The following is a 14474-nucleotide window of genomic DNA, read 5'->3' on the forward strand; positions in this document are numbered from 1 at the left end:
CTAACTAATTAATATAATTAACTTTGAAATGTGATTAACTTTTCAAATTCTGTGAAACAGCTCATCTAACTCTACGCAGGAGGCTTATTTGGCTTAATATTATATCACATCTACGTCATATTTTGAGATGTTGTTTGAAGGGGTTATTGAGGAAAGGAAGGAGTGAATAACGAGTAGGGAAACCCAAATTATACGAGGAAGGAAACACAAAGACCGACAGATCATTCCACAACTTATTCTTACACAACGTACAAGAACACATTTTAGAAGCGACCCGTTATCATGTGGCGAACATCAACGGTGTGCTATCGTAAAGCGTGTTTCTGGGCTGTGCACCGTTGCCGAAGAAATCAATGATGAAAGTTCCTCGGAACATCTTCAATTGAAATACTGGAAGTCGTATTAAAATGACAGCATTCCCACATGGGAGTCTAGCACATTGAACTCAATAACTTTACAATATCGGATCGATATACGTAACTACCGATGTTTTTATACCGATCCATAAAGCCCTATTTCAATACGATGTTGACAAAACCCATCATCTATTGTCAGTTTGCAATGTTCCCGAGCACGGTCAAAACATGATTCCGACAGTCAGTAGACAAAAGACTCTCTTTGAGGCCTCAAAGGTGTCGGATAAGCTATCAATATTCACGACTTTTTGGATAAAATGTCGTTCTTTATGCAAAATAACTGGATGAATAATGAATCGAGATGAATTAACTACGCCCATAAGTTAAAAGAAATCGTATACACGATCGAAAATAAATTAATTGATTCTGCTCCAACTTCGAGAAAATAAAGTTGTTAGTCATAACAAAAGACCTCATTAACTAATCAACTCTATTTTTATTGTCAAAAGTACATGTGGACTGTCAATGTACGTTAAAGTTATTATGTAAATTTGACGTTGTCAATTTATTAGTATTTTTTTACTTTTACTTAACCATCCGACGTTAATTCATTTGCCAGCTGCCAGAATTGCCAGCGTATATCGATTTGCAATACTATATCGGTAGGCGTATCAATAGTTCAACCATGCTAGCTAAATCGCTACAAATCTGTCAGTAGTTCCACTTAATAATCCGATATTGTAAAGTTATTAATATCTACTGGCAACACTAGAGCAATTTGACATTCCTCAATCATTAAACATTAATGACGTTTATTGAATCATTAAACGTCATATATTTTCGTAAAAATATTAATAAAATGGTAATTTTGAATTGAAATACTAACCTAAATATGCATTTATTTACTGGCATTAAAAAGGTTGGTAATTTGTTAATGAGGTCTTTAGCCATAATACGAGATGTACGAAACCAATGTCTGAATTTCGTCTCTTCACACTCAAACGGATTTAATTGATCGCATAAGTAACGACTTTCAATCCTACGAACTTCGTTAATCTGCCCAGTTCATTAATAAAGCAGTAATTTTGCATAAAAAACTACATTATTAATAAAGTTGCGTACATTAACAGTCATCAAATTTAACTGACAGCCAAGGACATTTGGTGGGCTTTTTTGTCGGAATTTCTTATCAATCATCGACTGTGCTAACTGACCATAGATCCCGAATTTGGTCAATATCGTATTGAAATAGGGCATTAATCAAGGGTTTCCTTGTGATTTATTTGAATCGTTTTGGTGCATTCAAATCACATACATTTGACATTTTGAATTTTTTTTCAGTTAAAACAAATATGAATATATCACACAATACATAGATTAAAAAAAATTTAATATAAGATATTGTGATTCAAAAAACCTAAATGACAAAAAGTAGTTTTAAAAATCTAAGTAATAAAATGAAATTGAGAGACAAAATCAGCTCACAAGGCATTAAAAGTAGTTTTTCAAATTCGTATATATTTTTACAAAAAATATTTTTAAAATTATTTCTCACAAAAATTTCTCTACAATAATCTTTTGGATAAATTACGATACTTTTAAATGATTTTGTTTATTTAGACCTGACGATAAATTCATAAATTTAATGAATCTCATTTCTTCAGTTCAACTCTGTGAAAAGAATAGAAAAAACAGCTTTGTTGCGAGATGATTTTTTTACTGGAGAATGAAAGTAATTAAAAACAGTTGTTTGCATCTCTCACTGAAGAGATAACGATCAGAGGGGTGTTTTGGGCGTATTCGTGTGTCTGAAGTCAACTTTATTATACGGGTATTTAAGGGATGAAAACTGTATCTTTCAGCGACATTTCAGATACATTTCTTGGTATTCAACAGGTTTGTAGCTATTTATTAATATTTCTAATGGTGACCGAGTTCCGCTTCGACTCAGGTTTCATCGGGTCTTGTCTAATTAATACGTTAATATCTGGAAAACTAAGGATTTTGTACAAAGCCATCAGCAATGTGCTTTTTGATTAAGATCAAAATATCGTATTCTGCTGATGAAAATCTTCTTTGGTATTAGATGAAGAAATATTTCTACTTTACCACAAGACTGTCTAGAGTAATTAATATGAAGTTCATATAATGCAGAGCTTTAATAGATGGTTCGTAATACGTTTTACGTTTACGTTGCAGTATATGGCGCTATTAATATTCATCAGATGGCGTTAGTTTCTCCGCTGTGCTGCGAAACTACGTACCCGAAACGTACATCCGGCTGGGTGCAATCACGTGACTCTACGTTCCGCTATGTTATACAGCCTTACGAAGAATGTCCGCCCCGCGACGGAAATACTAAGCGAACAGCCGTTAGGAAATATTATTATGAGTCGTGGTTTATTCAGGGGTGTTTTCCAGATGCAGTGTGTTATTTATGGAATCGCTTTGCAAGATTAAAGAATGGGGTAACATAAATAACCAATAACGCAAGACATAGTAAACAGGTCGGGAAGATGTTAAAAATATCACATGACTGTATGAAGAAATACAAAATTACCTCCATGTGGATTGATTGACTTGGTGTAATATGGAGGCAAAATTAAAGCACTTATTTTTCACGGTCGGGTGCAACAGATCGCTTTATTTGTTATACTGTATAATACAGGGTTTTCCAATAAGAGGTGTTATTTTAAATAGCCCGCTATTTCGGTAAATATTACTTTTGAAGCAGTCATTTTTTTGACATTTGACAAGTAAAAACTACGTCATTGATAAAAATGGAACGATACATGCTTCAACAATGTATTGAAATTATTAAAATTCACTTGAGTGAATCAAATGCAAATCATCTTGAGTGATGAGGCACATTTCCACCTCGGTGGCTTCGTCAACAAGCAAAATTATCGTATCTGGGGCTCGTAAAATCCAAGAGTTATTGTTGAAAAGACTCTTTATCTTCAACGTGTGACTATTTGGTGCGGTTTATGGTCCGGCGGAGTCATTGAACCTTACTTTTTTGAAAATGAGGCTGGAGCAACAGTTACGGTGAATGGATTGCGCTATCGAGAGATGATAAATGATTTTTTATGGCCTAAATTGGATGGTATTGATCTGGACAACGTTTACTTTCAACAAGACAGCGTTACGTGCCACACAAGTAACGAAAATATTGATTTTTTACGATTGAATATCAAAATAACACCTCTTATTGGAAAACCTTGGATAGTAGGATTGGAAACATAAAACCGATGAACGAAGGAACGACGTTTCAGAAATATTATGTTCGATGCGAAAGTAGAGGGGGAAATAAGTACGGGATGTTCCAGGAATAAAAAAATAATTTGACATGGTCAATTGAATGTAATACTAGATTCGAGTCAGTGTCAAATTTTATTTTTATTAATTAGAGTCCCGCATGGTGTGATTGGGAGTTATGGTATCCCCAATATCGGGATGTATTGTGAGGCTGTAGGTTTGCTGGAACGGGATGAATACTGAGAACAGGAAGTGGAGAAGAGTCCTGACTAGATCCGGTCAGTTTGATTCAGTTTCGATTGTAAATGGATATCTTTCACCAGGAAAATCTTGAATGAATCTGCTGTGTCACTAACACGCTTATTATTTTATATTTATTAGTATATGAAAATAAAGGTTAGTACTCTTTAGCATTTTCATATGTTGTTAGTAAATTATCTGTGCTCTGGTAACTTCAAGCCACATATTATAGGTTTTTAAAAGTTGTCAGTAAATTAACTGTGTTTTGGTATCTTAAAGCCACCATATTAAAGCATTTTCATAAGTTGTGAGTAAATCAACTGTGTTTTGGTAACTTCAAGCCACATATTACAGCATTATCATAAATTTTAAATAAATTAACTCTGTTTTGGTAACTTCGAGACACATATTTTACAACTTTTTTCGTCATTTTTGTCGATCTCACTTTCAAACAATAATTCATGTGATCATTCAAAAAAATAGCAGCCAAAAATATGGTAAAATTAGTTGAAGATAATATTGTAAATATATCGAATTTTAAATATTAGACCGACAAAAATTACGTACATAATTAGGTCACGATGGTTGAATGAATTGAGGTGATGTCTCTGTAAGACAGAAATCCTTGGTTTGATTTTCAGTTGCGACCGTTACCTTTTTATTTTCTTTTTCTGTTTCATATTTCGTTTAAATTTATTATTATTATCGTCTTTTTCAATGATAAATAGTTTTCAGTTCAGTTATTTGTGGATGATTAAATAGTTTCAAGTACTGTGGCTCCAAAGATGGCAATGTGGCTTCCAAGAAATTGGGAGTCTAGCACAAGGCTAGATTCTTCAATAGTGACCAGATTCTAACCCTTTACAAATCTCAAGCACGCCCAACAATCTAATTTGGGGGTTACCTCTGGGCTGGAGTCCCAAAATACTTGATAAACCTACTCGATTCTGTGCAAGGGAAGGCGGTCCGCCTGATTGAAAATCCGTTGTTGTTTAAATTTATTTATTTAATTAACGCCTTTCTGATTTTACATATGATATTTATAGTATAAGAAACATGTAAATAACAAAGCAAATTGAGATCCTGTTTAATTACTACAATATTGAAATGCCAAAAAATATGTACAAAAATGTATGTAACTGAAATTGATAAGGTAAACAGTAAATACTTATAGGTAGGTGTATAATAGGCAAAAGTATATTTCAAGTTGAAAAGTTCTCAATGAGATTTGTGAAAATAATAAACAGCTCTTATAAAGCGTGTTCAAATATATTTATTTAATATAATATGTAACTTACTTAACATTAAGATATATACGAAGATGCTTATGGGTAGGTACATAATAGGTAAAATATATTTCTTGTTGAGAAGATGGCTACATATTACAAGACAAAACCCTAATTTCCAATGAAATAATGAAGTTTTTATTTTTTGGAATAACTTAGTGAGTAAAAGCTCAAATTGTAATATTTAATTATTGAAGACAATATTAGCAATTTCTAAACGAATATTTGCAACAGAAAAATCAGAAAAAGATACGGTCATATCTAGGACTCGAACCCACGACCCTTGCCTTGCCGGGGCACCGCTCTACCAACTGATCTAATTGGATCCTATCTCTTTCGATCATATTTAACTGTATCATACTTCGAATAAGAACTACGGAAATTGCCTTTATTTTTCTCACCGCATATTTTATTGTCTGTTGTCTTTATGTATCATCGCAAGATTCAACTCAAACTAAATGCAATCTAGACAGTGTCTTAGATAAAAATATCATATTTTTATTTTAATATACGACATCTATAGACTTTTTCTGCAAGTCTATGATGAATATTTTTATTTTTTGGAATAACTTAGTGAGCAAAACCACAAATTGTAATGTGTATTTATTTAAAACAATATTAACAAACTAGCAGTTAAAAACCCGCTCCGCGGGTTTTTGCTGCTAGGCCCTGCGGGCGGCACTTCTTCCACGGCACTGATATTAACTGTTATGGTGCCTAATATAATTTGCTCATAGGAGACTTGCAGTGCTTAAATATGTGTTACAACCGTCAATGTCTATAAGTTGAATCAATATCGTATAGTTTGTCACAACAATTAAAGATAGTTATAACAAAGTTGACTGAAATAATAAATTATTACATATTGATTAACTGTACCCGTGTTTATGGATAATAGGAGGGTAATTGTGCGATGAGATTAACAGTCGGTTTAATTAAAAGGTGTAAATTTTACTCCAACTGGTGGTAATTCTTTACCTAAAACTGTTACTGTATCTAATAAAGTTTAAAGTTAGAATATATATACACCTTCATCAGGAGAGTAAAAATCTATATATAAAGGTAGATTATTACAATATAGCGCCCCTGAGGTGATATCTCACAAAAGCGGCGCTATGCAAATTGTCCAATTAATAAATAAATATAATGTTTACATTTTATTATGTACGTATGCATTGATATACAATGGAAATAGATAAAATAATGTTATCCTATTAAACTTTATTTTATTAAAAAACAAATAACTTTTTTAATATCACTTTATTATATACAACCAATACATGTTTCATGAACGAAGTATACACCGAAGTCAAAAATTAAATATAGATTACAATTGGAAAAAAGAAGTGGAAGGAGGGGGGAGGGGTAAGAGTAGGCTGGGTTTATAAGAATTAGGAATTACAATATGAAAGACCAGTTAAGTGGGAAAATATTTAAAAGAGAGTTTATAAAAAAAATTCTTGTTAATTATATCTACTTTTATAAACATGTTCTCTTATTTCTAAAATTTCGAAATTATTTATTTGTGATGCTTTATATCCTGTGTGAAGTATTTTAAGACCTGAAAAAATTAAAATTGCATAAAACCATAAAACAATATATTCATAAGACAAATAACATTATATAAGTGTAAGTGTATGTATTTGTGTATACATGTATGCATGTAGGTGCATACATGTACATTATTCTTTACTTATAGTTTTGTGTTCATCACTGTTGTGTTTGTCTGTAATTAGTGATATTATCAACCAAGTTTAATTAGTGTTATTGAATTTCGAGAGCTTTGATATGAATCACTGTTGACAAACCTAAGAAAAAAAAACATTTAATAACGGTTATTCTAATAAATTGAAGGTTGAAATACTAAATAAAAAAATTAAACATATTCTCTTCAAACGGTATTTTTACCCTATTTCTTAAGATATAAATAAACAATCAGGATTAAAGCATCGCAAATAAATAATTTTTAAATTTTAGAAATTATAAAACATGTCAATAGAAAATCAGATATAATTAATAAGCAAAAAAATATATAAATAATAATGAAAAATGCCATTGCAAAGTTTAAATAAACTTCCAGAAGAAATCTTCTTATGAAACGCTTAATGGTCAAGTAATTTTGCATATTTAAATATTCGCGCCAGTTATTTGGTTAGTTTTTACACCGCCAGAGGTGCGCTCTGTGTCGGCCAGCTATTGCCGGCCATATTGAATGAACGCGTGCTTTTTTCGTCAAACGTCAAACGTAATCACGTAATTGTGGATAATTTTCACTGTAATTTAATTAATCCAATGGATTATAAACTTTCTAAAACATATTTTCTTCGATATTATCCAAAAATTATATGAGGAGAAACGATATTTTTGAAGACATATCGTATTACATGTGGCGATTCTTTTTCAGTATCAAATCGTGTCTTAATTTTTAATGTCTTATTTTTTTTGTATCCAGTCGCCTGCAAACCGAAATGAACCTTACGGTTGCTTAAAATTGAGGGGCAGATTGGTATTTTTTGCCTGCAGACCCCCAATGCAGAATTTATCCGAATCACATAATATGAATTTGACCAATCAGAGGGCCTACATCGTCCAGACGCTGGGACAATAATACTATCAGATATGCGAGACATATATGAGTATATGACTAAGAGAATGTAGGGTGTCTTATTAAAATACTGAAGACAATATTAGTAATTTCTAAACGAAAATCTGAAACAGAAAAATCAGAAAAGGAAACGGTCACATCTGGGACTCCTTTTCTGATTTTTCTGTTTCAGATTTTCGTTTAGAAATCACTAATATTGTCTTCAGTATTTAAATATTACAATTTGAAGTTTTACTCAATAAAGTTATTTCGAAAAATAAATATGGTATCTTATTACTAAACGTTAATCCGCTGAACTTCAAAAGCAGTGTGTCAGCATGTTAATTAAACAATAATATATTATCATTAGAACACACATAGGCAATACAATAGAATTACCTATGTATGTTCTAGTGCTATTATTGTTAAATTAACTTGCTGACACACTTGCTTTGGAAGTTTAGTTTATAATTAAGAATTCAAAAATTGTTCCTGCAACCTTGAGACAATTTTCCACAGAAACTCCGCTAAATAAAATTCACATTTATGTTGAATAACGTAGTCACATTTAGGTTAACTTGAAGATAAATTAAATAAAGCGTTCCATACCTTAGGAATGAATTAACTTGTGAACTGTGACTAAAATATAAATCTTGAAATTAATGTTAAAAAGAGAAACGTTACTCCGAAATGCTTTTAATAAATTACGAGCGAGAGATTATCTGTTAATCTCTATATCTCGAAATATTTCCGGAGTTAAATAAAGTGAAGCAGTTAATCTTACAAAACACAGAGAATAAAATTCTCATATGAAGAAGAAGAACTTAGATAAGTTAAGTTGAATCCTATAAAACGTATTAAATGGATATAGAAAAATTGTAATCACTGATTTGAAAAAAAAAACACATTTTTTTTTCTTTATGCCCAGATCTTCAATTTGACATCAAAATAACTCAAAGTAAATCAAAGAAAAATATTTGTGATTTTTCCAAACAAGTCATGGACTTAAGGTTTCTTTAATAATTTATATTTTTATTTTATTTTATCGTCTGTGATGCATTTTTGTCTTAAATTTTACATGTGCCCACTAACTTGTAAAGCCTTTCCACAAAAAAGTAAATAAACACCATACCAATAAACACGAACAAGTAAGTGATCTTAAAAGTTAGTTAAAATGTATTAAATCATCGGCTCTCAGTTTATTATACTGAAATAATTAACTGGGATATGACTGAAAGTGAAAAAAGAAATCAGATTAACATTTATTATTTTTTTGATAAATTAATGTTTTTAAGGGGGCTCAAAGTTTGGTAGGGTCACGGAGACGCATTTTTTGCTGGGAAAAATGTGTCACTCATCAAATACCGTGTAACGCCACTGTTGCACTCCATTAGCAACACTACCAATAGTCCTACTCCTAGCGTCCACGAGTGGTCTCTTAAGCCCCGCGAGCCCTGGGCAATGTGGCCAATGGCAATACCATCAGCCATAGCAGATAGGAGAGGATGAATGGCGAATCTCCGGCGCCATAAAACCGGAACCCCCCAGCTAAGGGATGGAAACCCCTACAGAAAAACCCTGGCCCTCCTGGTAGGGGGTTGGGCGAGAGGCTAATAACCTCTCCCTGTAAAAGCAACGCTATTACGAATCCTAACACAGAGCCTCGGACAACAACTGAACTTAGGAAAAGACCCAGCAAACGAAATAAGGACTTGAAAATAGCTACCTGGAACGCAAGGACGCTGTATAGAAGTGGAGCCCTAGGAGAGATCACTAGGGAGATGACGAAATATAAAATTGACATAATGGCGGTGCAAGAAACCAGATGGATAGGATCTGAGCCATTTGACACAAGAACGCATACGATACTGCATAGTGGAAATGAAAGACATCATAAATTCGGAGTGGCCTTCATTGTGGACCGGAAAATGGGAAAATGCATATTAGACTTTAAACCCATTAATGAAAGAATGTGCAGCTTACGCATAAAAACGAAGTTTTTCAACGTAACATTGATCAACGTACATGCTGAAACGGAAGATAAAGAGGACATAATGAAAGACACATACTATCAGAAACTCGAACAGGTCTACGACACATTACCATCGAACGACATTAAGATGGTAATTGGAGACTTTAACGCCAAGATAGGACAGGATCCTCTGCTCCAACACATTGCAGGAATGAACAGTCTACACAAGCACGCCAACAATAATGGAACCCGAGTGATTGATTTCGCAGAATCAAGAAACCTAATCGTGGCCTCGACTCAATTTCCAAGAAAAGACATACACAAACGGACCTGGACGTCGCCAGATGGTAGACACCATAACCAAATTGATCATGTCCTGATAGAAAGAAGGGGGGCAACGAGCATCACAAACGTAAGGACGTATAGGGGTGCCAACTGTGATTCAGACCACTACATGGTGGTGGCCACCTATAGGAGCCGAATTGCAAACAACAGGACACAAAAATCACCAACTATTCCAAAAATCAATACGGAAGCTCTAAAAACACCAGAAGGCAAAGAGCAGTATCACAACGCCCTTGTAAATAGACTACCAGATCAGATCACTGAGCAGAACTCCCAAGAATCACTCGAAAAAGATTGGAATGATATAAAAGAAGCAATCGTAAGAGCAGTGGAATCAAGTGTCGGAAACATGCCCAGACAGCCCAGGAACCCGTGGTTTGATGAAGAGTGTGAAAGAAAGATAGCTGAAAAGAATATACTCAGAAAAAAGTACTTGGAAACGTCAACAAGAAACAAAAAACAGGCGTACGAACAAGCGAGAAAAGAAACGAATAAGCTGATACGGGGAAAGAAAAGAAAATTCTTGAATGATATACTGCTAAAAATGGAACAGGACTTTGTCAATAATAATCCCAGAGAAGCATATAGGGGAGTAAACTTCTTCAAGAAGGGTTTCAAACCGAATACAACACTATGCAAAGACGCTGATGGATCAATTATATCAGATAAGGAACAAATAAAAACAGTGTGGAAAAACTACTTCTATAAACTTCTCAACCCTAATAGCGACCTGAGAAGTCACCCTACCAACATCCCCACTGAATCAAGTAATGAAGAATCAGCGAATCCACCAACAATGCAAGAAATAAATGCTGCACTAAAGAAACTTAAAAACAACAAATCACCTGGGAAAGACAACCTCCCGGCAGAGTTGTTCAAATATGGAAATGAGCATCTGAGAAATCTGCTACTCAATTTAATAACTAAAATATGGACACTGGAAAAAATCCCAGAGGAATGGCAAATAAGCATAATATGCCCAATTCACAAGAAAGGTGATAAATTAAAATGCGAAAATCATAGAGGCATATCACTCCTATGCACAGCATATAAAATCTACACCATGATACTGAAACAAAGAATTGATAAATATGCAGAAAACCTACTGGGAGAGTATCAGGCAGGCTTCCGCACCGGTAGATCCACAACAGACCAACTGTTCACCGTCAGACAGATCTTGGCAAAGTGCTGGGAATTTGACATAGACACACACCAACTATTCATTGATTTCAAGCAAGCATATGATAGCATAGATCGGGAGTGTCTATATGACATACTACTACAATTCCAGATTCCACCTAAATTGGTTAGGCTCATAAAAGCCACAATGTCAGACTCAAGATGTCAGGTCAAAATAGACGGAGAATTGTCGGAAGAATTTACAGTATCACAGGGACTTAAACAGGGGGACAGTCTGGCTCCCACTCTCTTCAACATTGTGCTCGAACATGTAATACGAAAAACACTAATAGACACTGGCTCCAATATTTGTTTCAAGAGCAGTCAAGTTGTCGGATATGCGGATGACATCAACATTGTCGGAAGATCAATTTCAGCCATTAAGAAGGTCTTCGACCCTTTAGAAATAGCGGCGCGGGAAGTAGGACTGCGAGTTAATGTTGACAAAACAAAAATGATGGTACAGAGCAGGAACCCTTCGCACAGAAGAAGAAGTAGTGCACTATTTAAAGACAACTACTCATACGAAGTGGTCGATCAATTCACCTACCTGGGCTCCAGCCTGACAGAGAACAATGAGGATCCAGCAGAAATCAGAAGAAGAATCACAGCAGCCAACAAAACATACTTCTCTTTGGTGCCAGTGTTTAAGTCACGTAGTGTCCACAGAAAAACCAAAATAACCATATATAAGACCATTGTAAGAACTGTATTGGCATATGGATGTGAGGCGCTGACACTGACAGTAAAGATGGCTGAAATGCTGGATACTTTTGAAAGAAAGGTGCTGAGAAGAATATGTGGACCGGTGAAAGAGGACGAACAGTGGCGTATCCGGCACAATAGAGAATTGTACGATATATATAAGGCCCCTAGCATCTCTGCACACATGAGACTCCTCAGGCTGAGATGGGCTGGTCATGTACAGAGAATGCCGGATACACGCGTCCCAAAAAGAATTCTGACTGGTCACCCAGGTGGAAAGAGAAAAGTGGGAAGACCCAGACTGAGGTGGGAAGATGAGGTAAGAGGGGATGCAGCACAGCTTCTCCAGGTGACAAACTGGAAGTCAGCCGCTGAGGACAGGAGGAGTTGGAGGCGACTGTTGCAGGAGGCCAAAGCTCGATATGGGCTGTAGCGCCATCGAAGAAGAAGAATGTTTTTAAGACAAGATTTTATTTATGCATAGCACAAAGGATAACAATTATTTTTATAAGTAAATATAAAAATAATAAAAAAAGGGTTATAAAAATAAAAATAATAAAAACACGGGTTCGAGTCCCGTTGGCGTCATGTATTTTTTATCAGGAGATTTTTTCAATGTGGATGAGTGTTTCAGGCGAACAATTATTGCTTATAAAAATAATTGTTATCCTTTGTGCTATGCATAAATAAAATCTTGTCTTAAAAACATTAATTTATCAAAAAAATAATAAGTAATATTTGACAAGTTCAAGTATTTCACCTAAAAATGTAGACAATTTGTCTCAACGCCATCTAGTGAGAGAGTTAGCACTTACAATGCCTTTCTCATATAAAATAAAGTTGGTTGTTCTCAGGTGAAAAAAATGTACCAAGCAGTAATTGTTGAATGAAACACTAGCATATATTGAATAATTTCGCGGGTAAGAGATAAGCCTCCATAGCTCAGTGGTCAGAGCTTTCGACCGGAAATCGAATGGACACGGGTTCGAGTCCCGTTGGCGTCATGTATTTTTTATCAGGAGATTTTTTCAATGTGGATGAGTGTTTCAGGCGAACAATTATTGCTTATAAAAATAATTGTTATCCTTTGTGCTATGCATAAATAAAATCTTGTCTTAAAAACATTAATTTATCAAAAAAATAATAATTAATATTTGACAAGTTCAAGTATTTCACCTAAAAATGTAGACAATTTGTCTCAACGCCATCTAGTGAGAGAGTTAGCACTTACAATGCCTTTCTCATATAAAATAAAGTTGGTTGTTCTCAGGTGAAAAAAATGTAACAAGCAGTAATTGTTGAATGAAACACTAGCATATATTGAATAATTTCGCGGGTAAGAGATAAGCCTCCATAGCTCAGTGGTCAGAGCTTTCGACCGGAAATCGAATGGACACGGGTTCGAGTCCCGTTGGCGTCATGTATTTTTTATCAGGAGATTTTTTCAATGTGGATGAGTGTTTCAGGCGAACAATTATTGCTTATAAAAATAACAGATTTACATGTTAAGTTAGGTTAAGGAAAGGTATAAACAAAATAGTTTTCATTCGTTTATAACACCTAAAGTCACATGTTTTTAAACAGCTCCAACAAGTTGGAAAAAAATTATATAATTTATTTTAAATTTTCCTTTGTTTAATTTTTTAATAATTATTTTCCATTTAAAATACTTTATCTCAGAATATGTATTTATGAACATGTATGTTTTATAAATCAGTGATTCATTTGCAGAAAGTAACAAAATTAAAATAACAAAAAACATCGAATCATGAAATTGTCATAGTTTTTAAACCGGTGATCTGGAAACGTAAATGTTTTGATAAAGTTCACAGTGTTGTTTCCTCAGGCTATAGAATTAAAATGATCTGAGGTTATTTACCTACTTATTTTACATTTTAAGTAATTTGACGAGACGCAATATGGTATGTTTATTTTGTTTTTAAATTTCTTTTTCATTGTGCAATAAATAATCAATGAAACAATTTCATCTTCAGTTTGAAAGATTTTCAAGCAATGAATTCAAAAAAGTATTAAAATTTAGCGTGCTCACAATACTTTGTTTGAACAGTAAGTACTAACGTACTAACCAGACTTGAGTCAAATCACCAAGAGTACACGCATTTCTGTCGTTAACATCCTTTTCTTTCAGTGCCTACCCCTATCAAAGTCGGCCATCATCGTGGTGATATTAATCTATGCAATTGCAGGACTCTGGTGAAAATGCTTTTCTTATCAGCCGCATAAATAAAATACGATTAAAGCTTGGAATTCTTGTAGGTTATAAGTGGTAGATACGCTTAGCTATAGCATTCACATCGGTGGGGAGGAATTCGACCATAAGGAGAGTGGGGGACTCTTGTGCAGCATTCATATTAAAAAGGTATAATTTAACTTACCTAAAATACGTTAGAAGTCCTAGAGAAAGCAGCAAGGCGATAAGTGAAATTGAATATCCAATTTCATAAACGGCGACCACTGATTGTCTAGCCTGTGAACAAAGAAAAACATTATTATTTGACCTGAATATCGCGAAAGTGGACACCAAAAAC

General features: G+C 34.1%; 1 protein-coding gene across 1 annotated transcript in view; it reads right to left on the reverse strand.

The window, feature by feature from the left end:
• Nucleotides 1-14474, reverse strand: part of Dh31-R (Diuretic hormone 31 Receptor) — a 545747-nt gene that overhangs the window by 143319 nt on the left and 387954 nt on the right. The window contains exon 5 of the mRNA XM_089636652.1: nucleotides 14322-14413. Within this exon, the coding sequence (XP_089492778.1) occupies nucleotides 14322-14413 (92 nt within the window). The remainder of the gene's footprint in view (nucleotides 1-14321; nucleotides 14414-14474) is intronic.

This window comes from Hesperophylax consimilis, chromosome 10 (assembly GCF_061612785.1).
Source record: "Hesperophylax consimilis isolate HC1 chromosome 10, BYU_Hcon_1.0, whole genome shotgun sequence".
Lineage (NCBI taxonomy): Eukaryota > Metazoa > Arthropoda > Insecta > Trichoptera > Limnephilidae > Hesperophylax > Hesperophylax consimilis.